Source organism: Bos indicus, chromosome 5 (genome assembly GCF_029378745.1).
Source record: "Bos indicus isolate NIAB-ARS_2022 breed Sahiwal x Tharparkar chromosome 5, NIAB-ARS_B.indTharparkar_mat_pri_1.0, whole genome shotgun sequence".
NCBI lineage: Eukaryota > Metazoa > Chordata > Mammalia > Artiodactyla > Bovidae > Bos > Bos indicus.
In genome coordinates, this window is record NC_091764.1 from 80,169,651 (window position 1) to 80,192,885 (window position 23,235).

Consider the following 23,235-nt stretch of genomic DNA (forward strand, 5'->3'; position numbering starts at 1 on the left):
GTCTCTGCTTCCTGGGCTATCCATAAGTTTTATTTTTGTGCAATTTGATCAAGATTGGCAGTTATGATTTTAGATGGTATCCCTTCCAAAGCAGTCTCCCAACCAGATGTTAGTGCCCAAGAAATTGCCACAAAGGAATAGTACAGAAGATGTCCCCAGTGGTGCTGACGATGATCTGGAACTTGTCTGGCTGCAAGTCAGAAATAAAAGGGTTAACATTTGCAAGGGCCTGGAGGGAGGAGAAGACTGACATCAGGGCCTGATAGGTCCTCAACTGGACACTCCTAGTAATTAAGGAAAAGTACTTTGAGTCTTGTAAGCTGCTTCCCTGCCAAATTGAGAGAGAAGAGTGAATTGTTACACCTTGGTGATCATACAGGTCTTTTGGAGTTAAAAGATATGGAACAGATAGAGAGCATAGAAGGAAAACCTCAGGGTCAAAGAGAAGAGTAGAGATTGCTAAATCCTGCAACATCATATAGCGACTGGATGTGTACAAGCACAGCCATTCCATTGCCACAGTATGTATCTATGTAGCCAGGGCTCAAACCTGGTCAAAGCAACCCAGACAGTGAAATTCCTTCTTTTTCACTTGCCATTTCCCTTGTCTCCTGCACCAGCAATAAGACTCTTTGTGTATTTCCATACTACCTTTCCATGGCAACCCATACTGATTGTCATCATTTCTCCAGTTCTTTAAACATCCATATCATTGTTCCCCCAGCTTGTATCTCAGAATCCAGTCAGAGCCATAAAGCTCTCGGGGTTGCTTGGCCTGACTGAAATGGGCTGTCATCAGTGGAGTGTCCTCCCCAGAACTTCTGACCTGTGGTGTCCCGTGGCCCTACTAGTACCCGACCCCAGACCTTCTTATCTTACCACAATCCTGCTCTGGTCACCAGCTGAAACCACTGGGTGTTGTTTCCAGGGCTCTGAAGAGCTCTGGCACCACAGTCCTTTATGTCTCAGCCCACAAAGTAGTTCAGTGAGAAGTAAAGTGATTGATAGGAAGTGATTTATTAGAATAGGACATTTGTAAGGTTCACAAGTGGGAAGACAAGCATTGCGCTGCCTGAGTACTCAATGGGTTTACTTTTTTGTAATCAAGAAAGAGTGAGGGGAGGGAGATCTTCTTGTATTTATTGAGTAGAAAGAAAGTAGAACTTCCATCATCAGCTTCCTGCCCCAGGTAGGCAGGGAAGTTTACTTCGACTATCAGAGCACTTGGAAAAATATTTTCAGGTCTCAGTACAGTGAGGGCCTTTCATTGTGAAAAATCATCTTTCCATAAATTTTTGTGTGCACAGAGCCTGTTTTGGTGGTCGTTAATTTGATGACATCACTGGGCAGTTTGTAGGCCTTGTTTTCTACTATTGTTTTGTCTGGGGGGCATTGTGCAAAGAACATGTCTAGGCCAAAGAACATGTTTTGGGGGTTACTAACTCACTGGCCTTACTGAGCAGGATGTAGGTTTCATGCTGCCATTGTTTTGTTGTTTGTGGGCATGTCCTCTGTTTCTGTTGCATGGTTTTGTTGCTAAGTTAGCCACGACCCATTTAGACAGCACATTAAAAAGCAGAGACATTACTTTGCCAACAAAGGTCCATCTAGTCAAGGCTATGATCTTTCCAGTAGTCATGTATGGATGTGAGATTTGGATTGTAAAGAAAGCTGAGCACCAAAGAATTGATGCTTTTGAACTGTGGTGTTGGAGAAGAATCTTGAGAGTTCCTTGGATTGCAAGGAGATCAAACCATCAATCGTAAAGGAAATCATTCCTGAATATTCATTGGAAGGGCTGATGTTGAAGCTGAAACTCCAATACTTTGGCCACCTGATGTGAAGAACTGACTCATTGGAAAAGACCCTGATGCTGGGAAAGAGTGAAGGTGGGAAGAGAAGGGGATGCCAGAGGATGAGATGGTTGGATGGCATCACCGACTCGATGGCCATGAGTATGAGCGAGCCCTGGGAGTTGGTGATGGCCAGGGAAGCCTGGTGTGCTACAGTCCATGGAGTTGCAAAGAGTCAGACACGACTGAGCGACTGAACTGAACTGAAGTTAGCTTGATTTTATCATTAAGTAAGCCAGTCTGACTTTGATGTTAAGTGGCTTGTTTTGCTTTATGAGTCAAGCAAGCCCACATTGTTTCAGAATTTTCCTATTACTTTCTTGAATGATCATTAGTCTTATTGTGGTCTCTGAAAGCCCCCTGTAGTTCCCTCTCTATCTACAGTTTCCTAATGGGGAACTCACCATTGTGCTCACTATTTGATCATCCCATTCTGTCCCTATCATAGGGAGAAACACACCAATATGTTTAAGTGGATATTTCTGGACTGCAAGGTTATAAGTAATTATTTTTTAAATTGTCCAGATTTTCTGTAGTGAAGGATTAAACATTCTGATCATAAAGAAAACTATAAAAATCAGGAGATGAAAGAAAAATATTATATTCTAGAAGTTGAACTAGATTCACAGGGTAGCAGTTACAGAGAACTTTATAACAGCAATCTGGCTATTACCAGTCAGCCTCACAAGAGAGAGACCATGGGTAAAGATCAGTCTCCATCATCTTCTGAAGGATGCTTTTAGAAATCCAGGGGCAACGGGAGGTTGAGCAAAACCATTACTAATTAGCCCTAGGATTCTGACTCACAGGAGACCTCTAAGAACTGTTGCCTAAAAAATCTCATTTAGACCAGCTAGCAGTTTTGACTTTTATGCCAGTTACTGTACCTTGCCTCTTATTCATTTGGTTGTGCTGTGGATAAATGAAAGTTGTATGTAACAAAAGCTCAAATATACTTCTTTATGTATGGTTATTTCAATCTGGTGACAAAATATCTTTTAGTTCCCTGATGACCTAGCCAGACTATGTTACCTTCTTTTATATTATATAGCTTTAAAAGATCTACTTAAGTATTTCAGACATTATGAGAATGGGGTACAATGTCCTAGTTGGTTAGGAACCACTTTCTTAGAACTGCTTACACTTGAAATCTAGGACATATCTGTTCTAATTGGGCTTTGTTATGCTTAATTTCCCATTATTAAATTGTTGGTAGTAGATAAAGTATAAATTTGTATTAAAAATAGGATTTTTTCCTTTTACTTTGCTCAATAACTTTTACCTTGATGAATGCTAAGAATGTTGTTTTGCGGGGGTGGGGTTGTTTTGTTGTTTTTTGGCTAGGAAATCTATGTGAAGGAGATTCACCTTCATTAAAGTCTCATGGTCCTCTTATGATGTTGATTTTCACATACAATGCAAGTTTGGCCATGAAAGAATTTTCTTTGAGATATTCTTTTCATATGTCTGGTAAGTCTGTTACTTTTTTCATATTTATATCTGTATGTTTTTGCTTTATTATGCTTTATTAGAAAATATGTCATAAAATAATTTGTTCTTCATTTCATTTGTAAGCTTTAGAAGAGAAAAAGATAGTATTTAAGGTTGTAACTTCTATAATCTGTGGAGGCATCAAAGTAAACCTTCATAAAGTATAAGATTTATCAAATTTTTCAGTTTTTATTATAGTACCTAATAATTCTGTAGTTTTCTGTATACTTGGAATATTATAACAATACAGTAGGAATTTTTTATCCCTAGCCTAAAAGTTTCAAGTAATTTTTCTATATTGAAATTGGTTTCCTTAATGTACTAATATCAAGAGTAATTGATTCCTTTTTTAAAACTTGTTTGGTGGATAGTTCATATACATTAGTTATAATCAGATTATTGACAAATATGCTTTGCCCAGCATTCCTATAGTTGGGTGAAGGCACTGATAGCATTATGAAAATTGAGAAGTACTGCAAATTACGGAAATTGAGTGTTATGAAGAAAACATTTGCAATTATGCTTAATTCTGAATTAAACATTAGAGTTGCTCTAGTTCTTAAGATTTATCAAATCATACACATTAAAAATGTTAATTGAAATATAATTGGAGAGTTATTTCTACAAAAAAATTTTTATTTTCTTAGTCTGGTAATGTGAGAAATGTTGGATGGAGAAAACGAAGATTTGCATCAAGTTCAAATTACATAAGTGAAAGGTGTACCATAAGGGGCTAACATAAACAGAATCAAATTTCCCATTTAAGCCTTTAATTATTCAGATTATCAGCAAATGGTTTTAAACTTATGCTATGCCATGTTTAAAGCACTGAGGATTCAGTGATGAGCAAGACTGTCCCTGCCTTAGAAGAGTTGACAGTCTAGTGGGGAGATAGTCAATATCTGTAAATAGAGAAGGACAGAGAGTGTTGCTTATCACCCAGTTCTACCAGGATTAAGCCACTGCAGTAGCTGATGGACAGTGCACTCTGTGCTTCAGAGAGAGGAAATTAAGGTGATAACAGGATGCTCTGTGCTTTGAACAAGCAGGCCCCTTACATAGCTAGATGTGTATTTCAGGAAGAATTTTAATGAACTCAGATTTCATATTTTCATGTAAAAGCACTAAAATCATTAGCTTGAGATATCTGTTCCTTGTGACCAGCAGTAATCTTCTTTCAAGACATGTGCTTAACTGTCCATACTCCCCTAGCCAAAATGACATTTAGACTGGCTCCCCCCTACCTCTTTGGAACAGCTTGTTCAGAGCTACTGAGAGGTTGTCTCATGGGTATAGTCCTCCGTAAGACCCTACGTGAAACAAAACTCATAGCTCTCATGTTTTGCGTTTTTGTTTCAGTCAACTAATCAAATAATCTCAGAAAAATATAGAGTGAAAAAATGACTATATTAAGATTTGACAGAGGGGTCTTATTATACTGTTCATCCTTGACTTTTCTTCTCACATCTGTCATCAGATTTAGTTCATCTGTGGACCTACAGCAAAATTAATCTAGAATCCAACTACCTCTCAACAATTCCACCATAACGTTCTGATACAAGCCTTTGCTTAGTCTGTTTTACTCTTAACAGCCAGAATGATCATTTTTTAAATATTTAAAAAAATTTTGTTTGATTATTTGACTGTGCTGGGTCTTCTTTGCTGCGTGGACTTTTCTCTGTTTGTGACAAGTAGGGGCTACTCTCTGGCTGTAGTGTGTGGGCTTCTCACTGCGGTGGCTTCTCTTGTTGCAGAGCACAGGCTCTAGGCAAGGGGTCTTCAGTAGTTGTGGTATCTGGGCTAAGTAACTGAAGCTCTGGGGCTCTAGAGCACAGCAGTTGTGGCACACAGGCCTAGTTGCTCCTCAGCACGTGGGATCTTCCCAGACCAGGCACCTGTCTCCTGCATTGGCAGCCGGATCCTTTACCACTGAGCCACCAGGGAGGCCCCAAAATAATCATTTTTAAATGAATAATTCACATCATGTTATTCCTCTGCTTAAAACCTTTCAATGTTGTCCCAGCTCACTCTTAGTTGGCTTTACAGTGACCTATGAGATTAGCTCAGTCGGTAAAGAATCTGCCTGCAATGCAAGAGACCTGGGTTCAATCCCTGGATCAGGAAGATCCTCTGGAGAATGAAATGGCAATCCACTCCAGTATTCTTGCCTGGAAAATCCCATGGACACAGGAGCCTGGTGGGCTACAGTCCATGGGGCCGCAAGAGTCGGACACGACTTAGTGACTAAACCACATGAGATTCTGTATGATCTGGTTCTTGGCTACCTCCTTGACTACCTCTCTGATCATTTTCCCCAGCCACACCAGCCTTTCTGCTGTCGCTCAGCCACACCAAGCACAACCCCCGCTGTTCCCTCCAAATCGTGCAACCACGCCTACAAATAGATGATGCTCAATAATTGTTTGAATAAAGGAAATGACATTCTAGCTGGGGTAGGTTAGTGAGTAGACAGTAAGGTAGTAGCTCCTTACCTAGTAAATGAGTAAGAAATACATCTGTCTTGCTTATGAAAATCCCTTTGGCTGAGAGCTAAAGAATGAGTACGAGTCAACTAAGCAGATTTTGTACACATGTTCAATTTCTGTTTTCAGATAAACATAAACAACCTTTAGCACAGACATTTTTCCAACAACAGCAGAAATGTTATAGGTTCACCCTGTATGTGAAGTTTGTTAAAAATCTGACTCATTCGGCTTTCCCTGGTGGCTCAGTGATAAAGAATTTGCCTGCTAATGCTGGAGATGCAAGTTTGATCCCTGATCTGGGAAGATCCCATATAGCGTGGAGCAGCTGAGCCCGTGCACCACGACTATTGAGCCTGTGCTCTAGAGCTCAGGAGCCACAACTACTGAGCCCACATGCCACAACCACTGAAACCCGAGCCCTAGAGCCCATGCTTTGCAACAAGAGAAGCCACCACAATGAGAAACCCATGAACTGCAACTAGACAAAAGCCCATGTAGCAACAAAGACCCAGCATAGCCAAAAATAAATAAATAAATAAATATTTTTTAAAATGTCTGACTCATCATTCATACTCATGAGATTACAAATCAAAATATATCAGTGGAAACTGTAACATTAATATCTATGTGAACCATTAAAATATATGTGTGATATTTAGTCATATGGAAAAATATTCACAATTGGGGGAAGTTACAATGATATAAAGTGAAATACAGTTTTAAAAAAATGTACACTATAGCTTAGGGAAAAGCAGGATTTACATTAAAATATGAGTATTGGTTACTTGTAGGATGGAATTACAGGAGACTTTATTTCCTTTTTTGAAATCTGTCTTTTGGAAATTTTCTCCAATGTAAGTGTATCACTTAAACAAAAAATAAAAAATATAAAGCATTAATTAGGATATATTGACCTTAAGAATTCTCTTATTCTAGGTTCCATGAGAGGAAACATTAAAGTTAATGGTAAAGAGGATAAAGGAGGTAAGGAATTGGCTTTGTTGATCTGCCTTTGGTTACCTGATATAGGAATAGAGTGAGGAATTTCCTTCTGCTAAACACTGTTTAGGAATAAGTATACTTTGACTGCTATCAAAGACTTCTCAGTGTTGTGTCCTTATTCTATTTGCTTTATAATGAGATATGAACTTATATTAATTTTCTGAGTGTCAAACTTTGGAGGTAGTGGAGACCTAGGGCAGATCAGAGAGTAGAGAGTAAGAAGGTGGCACCTTATCTGATTACTGTGTAAGAAATACATGTTTTGTTTATGAGATCCCCCTATTTTAACTCTGTTATTCATTAACATTCTTTCCATATACTTTATGTCCTCTGGATTGTGCTTTGACATCCTTCACCCTCTATTTTTGCTGGGCCATTGCACAGTTAACTAAAATGACAAGATTACTGATGAAGTAAATCAATTTGGAGTGGCATTAATTTTGTCTTGAATAATGCCTAGAGCATTTGGAGTAAATCCAAAATGTCATTAAATTCCTCAGTTCTCTTCTTGGTATAGTAGCTTCTTGGCCCTTGTGAACCTTAATATCCTGATTTCAACTATCTGAGAGTGATCCAAATTTCCTTACCAAATAAAATGATTATAATTTTTAGTATAGGCTGAATTTTAGAAGTATGTAATTTACTCAGGGGTTTAGAAGATTGCGTGCTAAAGATAAGCAACAAAGCTACATCACAATGTATATGTGGGTGACTTAGTGGTTCATAGTTTGTGAGTTAAAGTCACAGAACTTTGTCTTCTTTTGAGAAAGGTCAGTTTCTCAAAACAAAAGTCATTTATACCCTGTGTCACCATATATAAGGATCTATGGAAGTAAAGAGTAATATAACTTAATAGAAGTACATTGCAGTTTAAGGTTTTAATGACCTGTTGTAGACATTAAAACCAGATCCAAAAAGTAGTAACTCAGCTCCTTGACTATTGCATACAATATTTTTTTCTTTTTGCCTCAAGGGTGTCCAATATTGGATCTGATTGCAGTTAGTTCTTTTGAGATCACATCTCCCAATTATCCTAACATTTATCCTAATATGCTGAACTGCACTTGGACTTTTTATTCTATATCTGGAAATAAAATGAAGGCATTGATTAAAGATTTTATAATGGAAGAATCTTGGAACTGTGAATGGGATTATTTCAATATTTATGATGGACCAGATCAGCAATCAAGATTACTTGGTAAACTGAACCTTCTTAAATGTCCTATGTTGAGAACCATTCATAAGAACATTTATATAATTATATATGTGGCAAACATGATCTAGATTTGCCTTGGGAGCAATATCATTTGCTGTCAGAGACTTTCCATCAGATCTTTCATCAGAATCCTGAATATTATTAAACACAGTGGGATGAGCATAAGACCACACTCAATGGCTCTTCACCTTTAATTCCAGCTTTTCTTGATTTCAGTGATTCCTATCTCATTTTATCATCAGAGAGCACACTAATTTTGTTTTTCTCAGGAAGTCATATATTTGAAGAGTTTCTGTTGCCTAAACTGCATTTTTAGGCAGCTTTTTGAAAATGTGTTTACTTAGATTTCATCCTCACAATAAAGGTAGCTCTCTTTAGATACAAGGTAAATTACAAAAAAAAAAAAAAAAAGGCCCAATTAACTTGAATAATCTTTAGAGATTTAATGACCACATGACGTCTACTATATTTGAATGTCAGACAATGTCCTGAGACTGACTCATAGAGGGAACTTTTCCAAAGATTTTGTAATTCAATATTGTGTCCCATTCTCTAATTTCCAACCAGTTCTGCTAATCAGGATGCCATTACAATCCACCTATCACAAAGGACAGGAGAAGAGGTTTGAAGCTATCTTTTTACAAAGATCTTAACCACTTTTGTGATATTCTAGGATTTATAACATCAGTAGGCTTAGCAATGTACTTTGAAATTCCAAAGCTACTTAAATTTTTTCTTATCAGTGAGTTTGGTTCCTGCCAAGAATTCTAAAGCAATTAGAATAGAGGTGGTGGAGACACAAAATATCAAGCTGTTAGTTCTCCATAAGATTAATATGAATCATCTATGGTATCAGATCCAGAATTATCTGATCTAATTCTCCAGAATGCCTTTCAACCTAAGACCCTTGGAACACACCTGGAATTGAACAAGTTTGATTTATTACTCATTTTGGAAAAAGAAAACACATATCCTTGAAAACCATGGAGTGTTAACAGGATGGTAGAAAGAACCCTATAGGATTTGGGTTTTGAATGAGTAATTTTGGAGAGGGTCTAGGGAAGAGGACTTTCTTAAAAATTACCCATTCAAAGCCCAAATTCTAAATTCTAGGGAAGTGGAACGGCTTACCAGGAGGTGCAGTGGTAAAGAATCTGCCTGCCAATGCAGAAGATACAGGTTCAATTGGGAAGGCCAGGAAGATCCCCTGGAGAAGGAAATGGCAACTCACTCACTCCAGTTTTCTGGCCTGAGAAATTCCATGGACAGAGGAGCCTGATGGGCTACAATCCATGGGGGTGCAAAGAGTCAGACATGACAGCACACCCACACTAAGGAAGTGAAATTTGCTCTAGATTGCTTGCAGGAAGGGGGTGAGAAAGTGGGGCAAATTTATGATTGGGTATCTAGGCGTGACTAGAGTACGGAGGAGCCTGGTAGGCTGCAGTCCGTGGGGTTGCTGAGTCGGACACAACTGAGCGACTTCACTTTCACTTTTCACTTTCATGCACTGGAGAAGGAAATGGCAACCCACTCCATTGTTCTTGTCTGGAGAATCCCAGGGACGGGGGAGGCTGGTGGGCTGCTGTCTATGGGGTCTCGCAGAGCTGGACACGACTGAAGCGACTTAGCAGCAGCAGCAGCAGAGTACAGGTAAAACTGTAATTGGTAAAGAAGTAACAAGTCTTCATTTTAGCCGAGAGGTCAATGTTTGGTGTTTTGTTGGTTACAGATGACCTTGTTTTTGTCTTATCACAGATTCAGAGACAGTCTGATGTTGGTGTCCTGTGAGACTGTTTGTATCTAATAGGAGATCCTGATTCAGTTGTGAGTGCTGGACCAGTTTCTAGATGTCAGGGCTGCTTTCCTATTTCTCATTTTACTATTTTTCAACCTGGCAACATTATTCATCTTTAAAAGTTCCGATTAATCAAAAATTCATGGGTCAAAACATTAAAAATGTGACAACTCTTATTTCTGTAATTAGCTTACACAATTTTATATAAAAGTGAGGTCACTAACATTAGTTTGCTAGTTTACACAGTTTTATTTCATATAATTTTATATACTTACAGTAGTTTTAGTTCAGTGAAATATGCAATTTTATAAGCATTGTTAAACTGTTGAACATTGAACCCTATTGCTATTCTCCCATCTGATGAGAAGAGCTAGCCCAAATATAGATCCACATTGTCTATATTGTCTCAGTTATCTTTTCTTACTAAATATTTTCTCACCTAAAGAGAATTCATTAGCTACTTTTTAATTATTTCTGAGAATATAGATGGAATGGTACACAGCCTCCAGACTGGTTTCATTGCAATGGTTTTACACTATATTAATGAAAATAATTAGCAAAATTAAGGTTCATCTTTTCTTCATTCTTTCATTTACCCCATAAAGGTAAGACATCAGTAACTAGTTAACACCATATTAAATATACATGTCAGATTAATTCATGACTGAGCATTTTCTAGTGTTAGACATCTTGAAGACACAATGGTGAACAGTTCAGAAGTGATCATTGCCACCTTCTTCTGAAAAGACATAATAATAAAAAAAAACTAATAATAGTATTTAACAATAAATAATAATCAAATAATTACTGATTGTTAACATGTGTGCTGTGCTTAGTTGCTCAGTCATGTCTGACTCTTTGTGACCCAATGGACTATAGCCTGCCAGGCTCCTCTATCCATGGGGATTCTCTAGGCAAGAATACTGGATTGGGTTGCCATGCTCTCCTCCAAGGGATCTTCCCATCCCAGGGATTGAACTCAGGTCTCCTGCACTGCAGGTGGACTCTTTACCATGTGAGCCACCAGGAAAGCCCAAGAATACTGGATTGGGTAGCCTATCCCTTCTCCAGGGGATCTTCCCAACCCAGGAATCGTACTGGGGTCTCCTGCATTGCAGGTGGATTCTTTACCAGCTGAGCTACCAGGGAAACCCTATGTCAACATAGTCTGAAGGAAATTAGTTGCAGCAGCAGTATGGAATAATAGTGGGTACACAGTTGCTTTAGTTAAGATGGTCATGGAAGGCCTCATTGAAGGAGTGCATTTGAGATCCAAAAAATGACAAGGAAACAGTCAGGCAAGGCCAAGATAGCATGTGCGAAGGTGTCTAGTATCTCAGGTCTGACCTTACACCCTACCGTTCTCCTTCTCCTTCACCCAAAACCAGGCACACTGGATTCTTTATTCTTCCTTGGACTAACAGCATATTCTTGCTTGGCCCCAGTGTGACTTCAAGACTCACTTCCTTAGTTTGTTCAGGTATCTGTCCAGATATTATATAATCTAAGGCCTCTTGTACCACATCATCTAAATAATCCTCTTACACTTTTCCTTCTTGGCGTTAATCATGACCTGGCAGCATGTATATTTATTTGTTTAGAATCTGTTTCCCTCCACCAGAATGAAAATATCCTGATAACAGAACTTAGTCTCCTGTTCACTGCTTTATCTCCAATGTCTAAAGTACTACCTGAAAATAAATATTTGATGAAAAAATAAATGAGAAAAAGGCCTTGAATATGGGAATAGTTTGGTAACTTTGGGAACTGTCAAAGATCAGAGTGGCTAGAGATTGAGGACGGACTGGAATGAGGTGAGGTTGTAGAAGATGAAGGTTTTTCCCTCAGGTCATACAGCTCAGGTTATGGTAATGAGTGGACTTTATTCCCATCCAGTGGGAGGTCATTAAAGGTTTTGGACAAGGAACTAATTTGAGAGCTGCTGTGGCTACCATGTTGGGAATGGATTTTAGAGTGACAAGTGAATTATTTAAAAAAAAAAACTTTTTATTGTGTATTGCTGGATAACATATTAATGATGTGATAGTTTCCAGTGAACAGTGAAGGGACTCAGCCATATATATGTGTGCTTAGTCGCTCAGTCATGTCCGATTCTTGTGACCCCATAGATTGTAACCTGCCAGGCTCCTGTGTCCATGGGATTTTCCAGGCAAGAATACTGGAGTGGGTTGCCATTTCCTACTCCAGGAGATCTTCCCGACCAAGGAATCCAACCCAGGTCTCCTGCATTGCAGGCAGATGCTTTACCAACTGAGCTACAAGGGAAGCCCAACCATACATATACATGTATCCATTCTCCCCCAAACACCCTTACCATCCAAGCTGCATGACATTGAGCAGAGTTCCATGTGCTATACAGTAGGTCCTTGTTGGTTATCCATTTTAAGTATAGCAGTGTGTATATGTCTGTCCCAAACTCCCTCACTATCCCTGCCCCCCTTGTCAGGGTGAATTACACCTGCAGTTACGAGGCAATTATGATAATCTATACCTATGCTGTCTAACCCATGTTCTTATTTAAATTCAAATTTTAAAATGAAATGGAATGTAGTATTAGCCATACTTCAAGTGCTCAACTGCTACATGTAGTGAATGATTACTATAGTGGACAGCACTCATATTGAACTTCCCATTATTGCAGAATGTTCTTTTAGTACTGTTTAGGTACTAAAGTTGCCTTGCAAGAGGATGGTAACAAGGGAATGCAGGTAAAATGGACAGATCTGGAGAACTGATAGGCTTTCTTGATGGAATAAATGTGAAATTAGATCTGCAGATCAAGGATGGCTCCTAAGTTTATAGTAGGAAGTTTTCAGAGGTGGTAGTATTTAGAGAGATGGGAAATACTAGAGGGAGAAACGGATTTGTGGTGAAAGATCTATTTGGGTCATGTTAAATTTTTAATGCCATGATACATCTAAGGTTGAGTTGGCAGTAGGGAGTTAGAAGTAGAACTCCTGAAGTTTGGACTTAAGATATAGATTTGAGAGTTATTAGCTTCTCATAAATTTCCTTTAGTTATGCTTTCTCTGACATCATCAATCTCCTCTATCATTCTCATCAGTTTCAAACATATTCTATTATTACCCATGATTAAAATAAAAATAGAACAAGAAAGTTAGCTGTTGCCCCATTTCTCTGCTTCCCTTTACAGTAAAATCTCTCACTTTCTTAGAGATTGATGGATGTACATAGTTTATGGGATTATGGGTAAGAAGTCATGGAGAGATCAATTATAGCAAGGGAATACTAATAGATTAGGATACATAAAAGTGGTAATTTGGGAAGTAGAATATTTGAAATCAAATTTCAAAAGTCTCAAATGATTCCAAATTTTCAATGCAGTGTTGTTAGTAAAGAGTTATGACAAAAGAGATAAGATCCCTTGTATGGTTAAATTTAGTGTTGGCACTGAGCTGGCATTCACTAACTTGGTCTCACGAGTCTTCACTGTAAATATCCAGGCTGTCTGGTTGTTGCCCCTGACATACTGGTTATGAAATATCATCTTTGGTCAAGCAACAACTTTAAGGAACATTAAAAATTTGGAACACATCCATAGAACACAATGACCAGGATGCTGAAGGGTGTGGACACCTGGGAATGTTTATCTTAGAGAAAAGAGAAGACAGAAGGATCACAATTTCTTCTCTTCAAGTATTTATGGAATTTCCGTAGACTCTCAGCCATGTATAAAACTTGTTCTGCCTAGTAATATCTAATAGTTGTTGAATGTTTACCATTATTCATGCATAGCCCTGAGAACTTATAACTCAATCTTCTTAACAGTCCTATGGAGGTAGGTTGTGTTATCCTCATTTTAAATATAAGGAAACACAAAAATGTTGAGGAACTTGCCTCTGGTAACATAATTAAAAGTAAAGAAAGCTGATTTAAAGCCCAGGCACTCTGATTCATTTATATCCTTAGCCACTCCATTAACCATATGATTACACTGATGCCTTTTGATTCAACATAAGGAAGAACTGTCAAGCAATTAGAACTGCTTAAAAAGAGAAAATAAATGCTCATAAGTCCCACATAATATCTTCAGATGCAGCTAACATATGTCCAAGGTTATTTTAGAAGGAACTCAGTGCTAGATGAAAGATTAAACTATCACTAAGATTCTATATTTAATGTAGTTCTTTACTTCTCATTCAGCTACCCATTTCAAACCTACATGTTTTGTAAATGTGTTACCTGTATTTCTACCTAAGCCATTAACAGCAATACTGTACTTGGCAGAACCGAGGGTAGAACTATTTTCATACCCATCAGATCTTCCCTTCAGGTTAACATTGTATGGTTATTTAATCAGCTGTGAAGCTCCCTAGTCATATAATTATCCACTTACACTTTATATCTGTTCACAGGGACATCGTAAGGTACTTTATTAAGTGCTCCACTGAAATCAAAATTCATTAAGTTTATCTCATTCCCCCTAGCCACCATCTAATTAGCTCTTTCCAAAAATTAAATTAGGTTAATTTAATATGGCCTGTAGAGGATCCCATGCTAGTTGCTCATGACCACTGATTCCTTCTTAAAGTGTTCAAAAACCACCTAATAATTTGCTATAAAATTTTGCTGAGGTTTTTTTTACTTAGTAAATGTTTATAATGCTTCATAAATATAACTTTATATAATCCCATATTTTTTTAATCTAAATTATACAGATGAGAAAATTGTGGCAGAGAGGTTAAATAACTTGCCTAGGGCCACATAGCTAATAGAACTAGTCCAGACTAGCAGTTTGACTTTGGAATCCAAGCCTGTAAGGACTAAGCTACACTACTTCACTGATATAAGACTTTGCAAATCCTTTAGCCTCTTTGTTTTTCTCTGTCTCCTACCCTTCCCCCTCTGCCAACCCTCAATCTCCTTTTTGAAAAGCAGAATAACATTTTCCCATTTCCATTATGTTAAAACTTGCAGAGTGTTAGTTGACTTTACACAGATTGCCTTTATTTGACATGGTGCCTCTCCAAAGCTACCCACGACATCCAGTTCACCAAACAGATTCTTCAAGGATAAGAATGATGTAGAGATTAACTTTCTCCTATTCCCCATCTCTCTTGCCCAGATTCCTCAAAAAACATTATCTTTAAGACAAATCAATAGTGTATCATTTAGTTTGAGAGAATCTCAGTTACAGCTTGTATAGATAAATTACAGCAAATGTCCTGTCACCTATCAGGACAACCCTTGTGACGACTTTTGTGTTTCTGTATTAAGAAAGGATCATCATTAGTCTGTATTTGGACAGACTACATGTCTTAGTTTTAGCTACTATAATAAAAATGCCATAGTTTGGGTAGCTTAAATAACAAGTATTTATTTCACAGTTATGAAGAGTTGAAGTTCAAGATTTGCTGTCTGGTGAGGGTTTGCTTCCTGGTTCATAGCTGTCTTCTTGCTATTTCCCCATAAGACAAGAAAAGGGTCTAGAGAGCTCTCTGGGTTCTCTTTTATAAGGGTTTATAAGGCTCCACCCTCATGACCAGGTCACCCCTGCAGGCCACACCTCCTAATACCATCACATGGGGGATTTGGATTTTCACATATGAATTTTGGGGGCACACCAACATTTGGTCCATAATGGTATCCCATTACTTCCATTTCTCTGTCCATATATCTTCATTGAAATGCTTCTTAAACCACCCTTATAATCAAAGATTGCCACACAAATTGTATATTGTTTCCATATCAATTGCTAGCCCAGTCTTTTCTCTTTGATCTTTTAAACTCTATACCCTTTTATTGTCTCAATCAAATCATGACTTTCATCCTCAGAATCTTGATTTTACATTATTGATAATCATTCTTTTGTCAAGATTTGTTTGGAATTTAATGTCCCCTCTCTCCTTCCTCTTTTACCCATGTAATTACACAGAAGTATTTTGATTATTGAGTATACTTCACATTGCAGATCATTTATGTGGCTCCAAGAAAGAATTTGTCTGGATATCCAGTGGTGCTTACCTAACTGTGAATTTGAAAACTGATGAGTCTGTGGGAGAAAGAGGTTTTAAACTGATTTTGGAAGATATGACACAGAAGCCGTCACAGAAAAGCAATATTGGGATCCAACTGCCTATTAATGGTAAGTAATTGTTTTAAAATATCTACTAAAGCAGGTACCATATATGCGTTAAAACAGAACCTGGAGCCCACTGGTTTAGGGATCAGTGGCAATCACTTTAATACTAAAAACAGGATAAGCTCATTTCAGACCATTCCTTACGGACTGAGACTTTGGCAGTTCACATAGATCATGTGAGGTAATAAAGTTAATTGGGGTGTGTACATGTCTATATGTGTGTATGTTGTTTTTAATTGAGAAATAATAAACATGAGAGACAGTGAGTTGCTATTTAAAAGATCCTGTGGGGCTTTCAAGCTGAAACAAGAGGAGAGTTCAATGTGTTTCCATGTCTTTGTTTACATATCTCTTCTATTAAGTAACTATCTCCTCACCACCACCAAGAACCCTCAAAATATTTTAGATATATTACCTTTTCTGCATAAAATAGAAACAAATGTACTGATTTTTTCCTACTTAGTCTATCTAATTTTAAGCTAGCGTTTCATTAGTTGTGCTTAAGACTAAACCTAATGAATCTGTTATTAGGAGATTTTCTTGATTAGAGTATAATAGCAGGAAAATTCAAATAATCCACATTAATGCAAAGTTGTCTTTTTTTTTTTTTTATGACAGTCTATCTTAAGATTCCAGGTGACTCTAGTGGTAAAGAATCCACCTGCCAGTGCCAGAGACTCAAGAGACACGTGTTCAATCCCTGGGTTGGAAAGATCCCCTGGAGAAGGAAATGTCAACCCACTCCAGTATTTCTTGCCTGGAGATCCCATGGACAGAGGGGTCTTGAGGGCTACAGTCCATGGGATCACAAAGAGTTGGACACAACTTAGCAACTAAGCAACAACAATCTTTCTTAGGATAGTGAAATGAACAGGCTCTCCTAAGAGTCCTGAATTTGAGCCCTAGACTAGTGAACCACATTGTCCTATAGGTGTGATCTTTTTCTTTTTTTGGCTGTGCCGCAAGGCACGTGGCATCTTAGTTCCCTACCCAGGCAGGGACCAAACCCCTGCACTCTGCAATTGAAGCACAGAGTCTTAACCACTGGACCACTAACAAAGTCCCCTATAGATGTTATTTTTAATTGTTAAAAGCCTGCTCACCTAATTGACCCTTCTTCTGTGTCCATTGCTTTTGTTTTTCCATTGCTTTATCTTTAAACTGACCTTTAGCCTCATTTCTTTTTTAAAGTATTGTAAAGTAAGTTGAATACTAGTAAAATATTGCTATGATACATGTATACAAACAACCCCAAAATCTGAGTTACCACATAAAGTGTGGATTACCAATGCAATAAAAGCATACAGTAATGCAGTGAACTTGATGCATAAAAAATATGTTTTAGTAAATACCTTTTGTGGGTTTTTTCCCCCTAAAGTCCAGGATAGTCTTAATTTTGAAGAGTTTGCATATTTGTAAAGGAAGAGGGAATCCATGTTTTATGAATATCTGAAAAGAAAGTAGAAATGATTTTACTTAAGTATTGAATAATCAAGTGCAAATCCGCTATGCTATAAATTTTTTGTTTTAAATAGCTTTCTGGTGTAAAAAATAATCTCAAGTAAAGAATTAACAAGTGAGCATATCTTAGGAGACCTGGGTTCAATCCCTGGGTTGGGAATATATCCTATCACTCCAAAATTATATGGTTATGGAAAAATTTAGTTTTCTTCATATTTAAGGAAATGCTTAACTATTAAATTTCTTTTGAAATCTGAGAATGGAGTAAACATATTGCTATACATTTTCCTTATGATTTTCCTTTATATATACAACTTATTTTGAATACACAGAGCATAAAATATTTTGATGTGTCTAAATATATGTACTGGGATAACACAAATGATGCTACAGAAAGAACAATCTCCAATAATTTCATGATTAAGTGCAACATTTTTATTTCTTTTTTAAAAAAATTGATTTGTGTTCCAATTCACCTAAAGATATGTGTTTTAATATGAGTATATTAACATGGTGTGTATATTAATACCTTAGTAAACTGTTGATTTTTGCTCATTTAAAAGCATTGGAAGAAAAGATGAGTCTCATCTCTTGCAAATAATGCTAGTTTTGAACTGACAAAAGGAGTAAATGCCTTCTGAGATTTAAATAGATATTCATAAGTATTGCTATCTAATGTTTTGCTGTTGTTTTTTTCTAAGGGCTTCCAGTAGAAAACAATACCAGAAGACAGCCAGCTCAAGACTCATGTGGCGTTCCATTTGTTGACCCATTTCTCATTGAAGGATTTGAGAGGAATACAAATATCTTGCCTGCAGAGGTCGGGGAGCCCAGGGTGGTTGGTGGCCGTGCAGCCGCTGTGATGTCGTGGCCCTGGCTGGTCAGTCTGCAGCACCAAGGCCATCACTACTGTGGAGGTGCTCTGATTGGGAGGCGGTGGGTCCTGACAGCGGCACACTGTAACTTCAGGTGTGTGCCTGGGTGGTGGGGGTTCTGGGATGCGGCGGGTGCTGATAAGGAGCTATTTGAGGGCCCATGGTGGGTACACTCCTTCTCTCCCCACATCATGAGAAACATTAAGCACCAGCTCCCACTGATACAGTCCCCAACTTGCAAATGAATGAATGTATTAGGTTGATGAAACTTTCTGTGCTTCACTAATAAAATTACTACTAATAGCTTTTAATTCTAAGAGCAGCTTTCTGCTTCTAGGTATAATTTAATTAGTAAGTAACTAACAACACCCTCCCTTCCAACCATAAAAATGGAGATCTCACATTTTTGCATCAGTTTCTCAGCACGGAGCCTAGAGCCCAGGGGTTGCTTATATGTGGCTTCCTTTCCTCCTTACTCTCCTGTGGATTGTCTGATGATCATACCCAGTCCCAAAATAAATCTGTAAAGTTTGAAAGAATTTCAAGGAATGTCCTTTAAAAAGGAACATTTGTTTTCTTTGATTTTATCTTACTTTTGATCTTAATATGATATGGAGATATCTGAAAACTCCCTCAGAGGAGTCTTAGCTTGACGTTTTTAGTATTATCTCCCAGAAGCAGCATGACAGCTGACGCTGTTGCACAGTGTCCCATAGCTGCACAAGTAGATACAACATTTTCAACGTCTCTGAAATTGGCTTTACAATAAAAGCATCTAATCAAATAATGTGGTTATCATGAGCCTTCAGTGAACTAAAAACTCAATTTCTATACTATCCCCCAACTCTTCCTTTTGATACAGGTAAATCATAAGAAGGCATACTTATTAAGACAGTTTCAGACTTTCATGTGCTTAAAATTACCTGGGGAGTTTTTTATAAATGGAATCTTAGAGTATTAATTTTGAATTTTGAGTTGATGAGTTATGTTTGGAATTTTGCACTTTTAATACCTGTGCTAGACTTAATGCATGTGGTCCCTAGACATTTCTTTGAGAAGCACTGTATTAGGGAGTAAATATAACTTTCAGAATAGTTTCAGTGACCATTATATAAGTACATCATATAATGCATAATATTATGATTATAATACATATGATTATTACCTTGAGGCAGCATGAATGTTAATTGTAATAAAAAATACTGAATAAAAAATTCTGAATTTTTTATTCAGTATTTTTTATCTGACATTATGAAGACAAGGAAGTAGACACTTTAAAATTTTTCTCAAGGGCTGAATTAATAAGAAACCTCTGTTTCCTATGAATTCAAGATAATAAGGATTTTAATGTGGATTAGAAATGTTAAAGAATATATTTTTAGTAATTCTGAGAAATGATGGCCTAATTAAAAGTGGAATCTATTTCCTCACTCCCTTTTATTGTGACAAGTACTGTCACAGACTACCTGGTAATAGGAAGAAGTTACCTGGGGAATATAAGAAATAGTGATTTGATACCAGTGAAAGCTGTGTACATTCACCCCAGCTTCACACAATTTCCTCCCAGCGATGATCTATCTTTGCTGCATCTGGAAAAACCTGTTGAACTAGGTCAGTATAAATAACTTTTTTCCATTTTGAACCTTTGCCATATAGTTTTTATCTTGTATCTTGCTTAGAAGTGCTGTATGTACTTTTCTTCCCCCAAACTTATTTATTTTTAATCGAAGGAAAATTGCTTCACAATATTGTGTTGGCCTCTACCATACATCAACATGAGTCAGCCATAGGTATACATGTGTCCCCTCCCTCTTTAACCTCCCTTCTCACCTCCCACCCCTTCCCACCCCTCTGTTTTGTAACAAAGCCCTGGTTTGAGTTCCCTGAGTCATGAAGTTAAATAATTATTTTTAAATGTTCTTTTATACTAACTGAACTTCCTTTCTCTAAAAGCTGAAGTATCTGTGTAAACATTTTACTTTTATGTGTATTTAATTGATGGGGGTCTAGAGAATATTTCAAAGAAATATGTTTTAGGGACTTTCCTAGCAGTCCAGTGATTAAGACTGTGTTCTCAATGTAGGGGCACAGGTTTGATCCCTAGTTGGGGAACTAAGATCCTGCATGCTGCACAGTGTGACCTAAAAAAATAAAGAAAGAAAGAAATATGTTTTTAACTTTGTCCTATATATATATTTTTGAGACTCATTATGTTCTCAGAGGTTAATTCAAATACTTAGAGAACATCAGTTTGAACTATGAGATGTTCAATTTTCTCTTCTTTTATAACTTAGTAAGATATTGCTTTTTTTAAATTTTTACTTAAGCTGAAGCTAAGCAAAAATGTGGAATTGTTAATCCTCACACTGTCACGAAGTAGTCATGTGATCTTGGGCAGTAATGTAACTTCTGTGAACTTCAGCTTTATCATTTGTAGATGGGGAATGGCAATTAATCCACCTACCTTCTTAGGTGGAAAATTTATTGAGGGAAATGTAACTAAGATCCATGGATAGTCCCCACCCACACATCCAAGCTTTTTCATGAAATCACAGGGCTCTGGACACTTTTCCTGCTCTGCTCCAACTTTCTCCTCTGTTTATGCCTATAGACCTCACTTTTTATGTCATTTCGGTACATCCATTCTACAAACCCCAAATCATTTGCTTTTTACGCTTTTATAACTGAGTCAGTGACAGCATTCAGAGCAGTGCTTTTTAACCTTGACTATGACTTATTTTTTCTCCCTACCCTGCTTTTAAATTTTATTTTTAGTTAAACTGTCAATGCTGAGAGAATTGTAGATTCACATGCAATTATAAGGAATAATACAGAGACACCAAAGTACTTTTTACCTTGGTTTTCACCAGTGGTAACAACTTGCAGCATTTGACATTTATACAATTGAGATACAAAACATTTCTATCTCCAAGAGGATCGTTACTATTGCCTCTTTATAGCTACACCCATCTCCTTCCTCCCCACTCTACCCTCCCCACCCAGATTTCTGTCAATCATGGATCTGTTCTTTGTTTCTATAATTTTGTCAATTCAAGGATATTATATAAATGGAATCATATAGTATGTAAACTTTTGTGATTGATTTTTTTTTCACTTAGCATTAACACCCTGGAGCTTCATTCATGTTGTTACATGTATCAATAGTGCATTGCTTTTAATAGCTGAGTGGGAGGGATTGGGGGCAGGAGGAGAAGGGGACGACAGAGGATGAGGCGGCTGGATGGCATCACTGACTCCATGGACGTGAGTCTCAGTGAACTCTGGGTGTTGGTGATGGACAGGGAGGCCTGGCATGCTGCAATTCATGGGGTCGTAAAGAGTCAGACAGGACTGAGCGCCTGAACTGAACTGAACTGAATGTTCATGGTATGAGTGTTTAACCACTCATAACTGTTTAACCATTCATTTGTTGAAGAACATCTGGATGGTTTCTAGCTTTTAGATGTTACAAATAAAGCTGCCATGAACATTCATGTAAAGGTTGTTTCCTTTTTTTACTTAAATGATGCTGGATTGACTATCTTTATATGTACATTTTTCTAGGTCTATTGCCTTAAAATAAATTTCTCAGATGCAGAAATGCAGGATTTGGGGCATAACTGTTTTCAAGATTCTTGACATATTTTTCCGTTATAAACACAGCTGAATGTAGATTACAAGTCAATACCTCTCCCTACCCCCATCCTGCAATTAGGCAATATCTGACAATTTTTGAAGTGCAGGCCTTGTGGTCTAGCAACTCAACTATCCAGGATACTGGCACCGTCGCACAGATATGTGATCTGGAAAACTTGATGCAGTTTATAAAGGAAAAAGTTAAAGTCTAAATATTTGCCAATGGGATTTAATAAATTGCAGTGCATTCATTATCTGAATACTGTGTGCTGTTAAAAGAATGATGTAGTAGATCTGTGTGCAATGATATAAATAATATCATAATTTAGTCAATGAAGAGTATCAGAATAAGAAAAAACTATTGATGGGAAAAATATGTTGGTAGAGGGAAAATGCTTTAGCTCAAGGAAATTTGGGAGGAGATTATGATAGAGCAATGATCATCTATGAAGGCAGTATAACATAAGATTTGCTACACGTGTAGAGAGATGAGTAGGAAAAGAATAGACAAGTTACAAAGAGTTTTATGTAGTTTTGTTAAGAGATAGCAGTAAAAATAAAGAACATATCATTGAAATTAATGGCCTATGATAGCAGGTATGCTGAGGCACTTAAGTGTGTAAAAGCCCAGACGAAAATGAAGTGAAACAGCCTGGGAAAAGGGAAAACAAACACAAGAGCACTGCATTCAGTGTGTGTGTGTGTGTGTGTGTGTGTGTGTGTGTGTGTGTGTGTAGCATATATACACACAGAGTCACAAACCCACAGTATTTATATATATACAAATTTTGGTGATAAGAAAAACAAAGTGAATGTGTAATATGTCAATATATTTTATAATGCAACTGTGAAGATAGATATTTGCTGTAAAAATACTTCAAAAGTTTAAATTGCTACAAATATATTCTTCCCCATTCTTCATGTAACATAGTTGAAAAAGGAAGACAATTTTATCCTTCTCCATTGTCATCTCAGATTCAGCATGGTGATGTCCTCAAGGCACACGGGTTGAAAAACAAATGCATTTTTAAAAATGGTTATGGATGAGAATCCCCACATCTCAGTGCAGGACATGTGTTTCTGTTTTCCTAGGAGGATATGGAAATACTTGGAGCAAAATGGTATCATGTACATTGATTGGGACCCTCCCCTCTGAGTAACTAATAGGTGGAAGCTTCTGGAAGATTTTATTTATTAAATTATAGGGTTACAGAGGATAATGTCAGGTCAAAGACATTTCTAGACCTATCACTGAAGAGCAAACAATATAGACAATGTTAATATGAATCTTAT

The 23,235-nt window shown here is 37.4% G+C and overlaps 1 protein-coding gene across 2 annotated transcripts in view; it reads left to right on the plus strand.

The window, feature by feature from the left end:
* The window catches only part of OVCH1 (ovochymase 1), a 94,271-nt gene that overhangs the window by 68,320 nt on the left and 2,716 nt on the right, over nucleotides 1-23,235 (plus strand). Inside the window, exons 18-23 of one of the 2 annotated variants that reach the window (XR_011566712.1) lie at nucleotides 3,198-3,323; nucleotides 6,767-6,814; nucleotides 7,806-8,030; nucleotides 15,800-15,973; nucleotides 18,133-18,311; nucleotides 19,757-19,917. Coding sequence is in view for 1 of the 2 variants with exons in the window: in XM_019961395.2 (XP_019816954.2) it covers nucleotides 3,198-3,323; nucleotides 6,767-6,814; nucleotides 7,806-8,030; nucleotides 15,800-15,973; nucleotides 18,133-18,400; nucleotides 19,757-19,917 (1,002 nt within the window). In the remaining variant the exon portion in view is untranslated. Of the gene's footprint in view, nucleotides 1-3,197; nucleotides 3,324-6,766; nucleotides 6,815-7,805; nucleotides 8,031-15,799; nucleotides 15,974-18,132; nucleotides 18,401-19,756; nucleotides 19,918-23,235 lie in introns of both variants that reach the window. The other variant, XM_019961395.2, reaches the window with a different exon arrangement.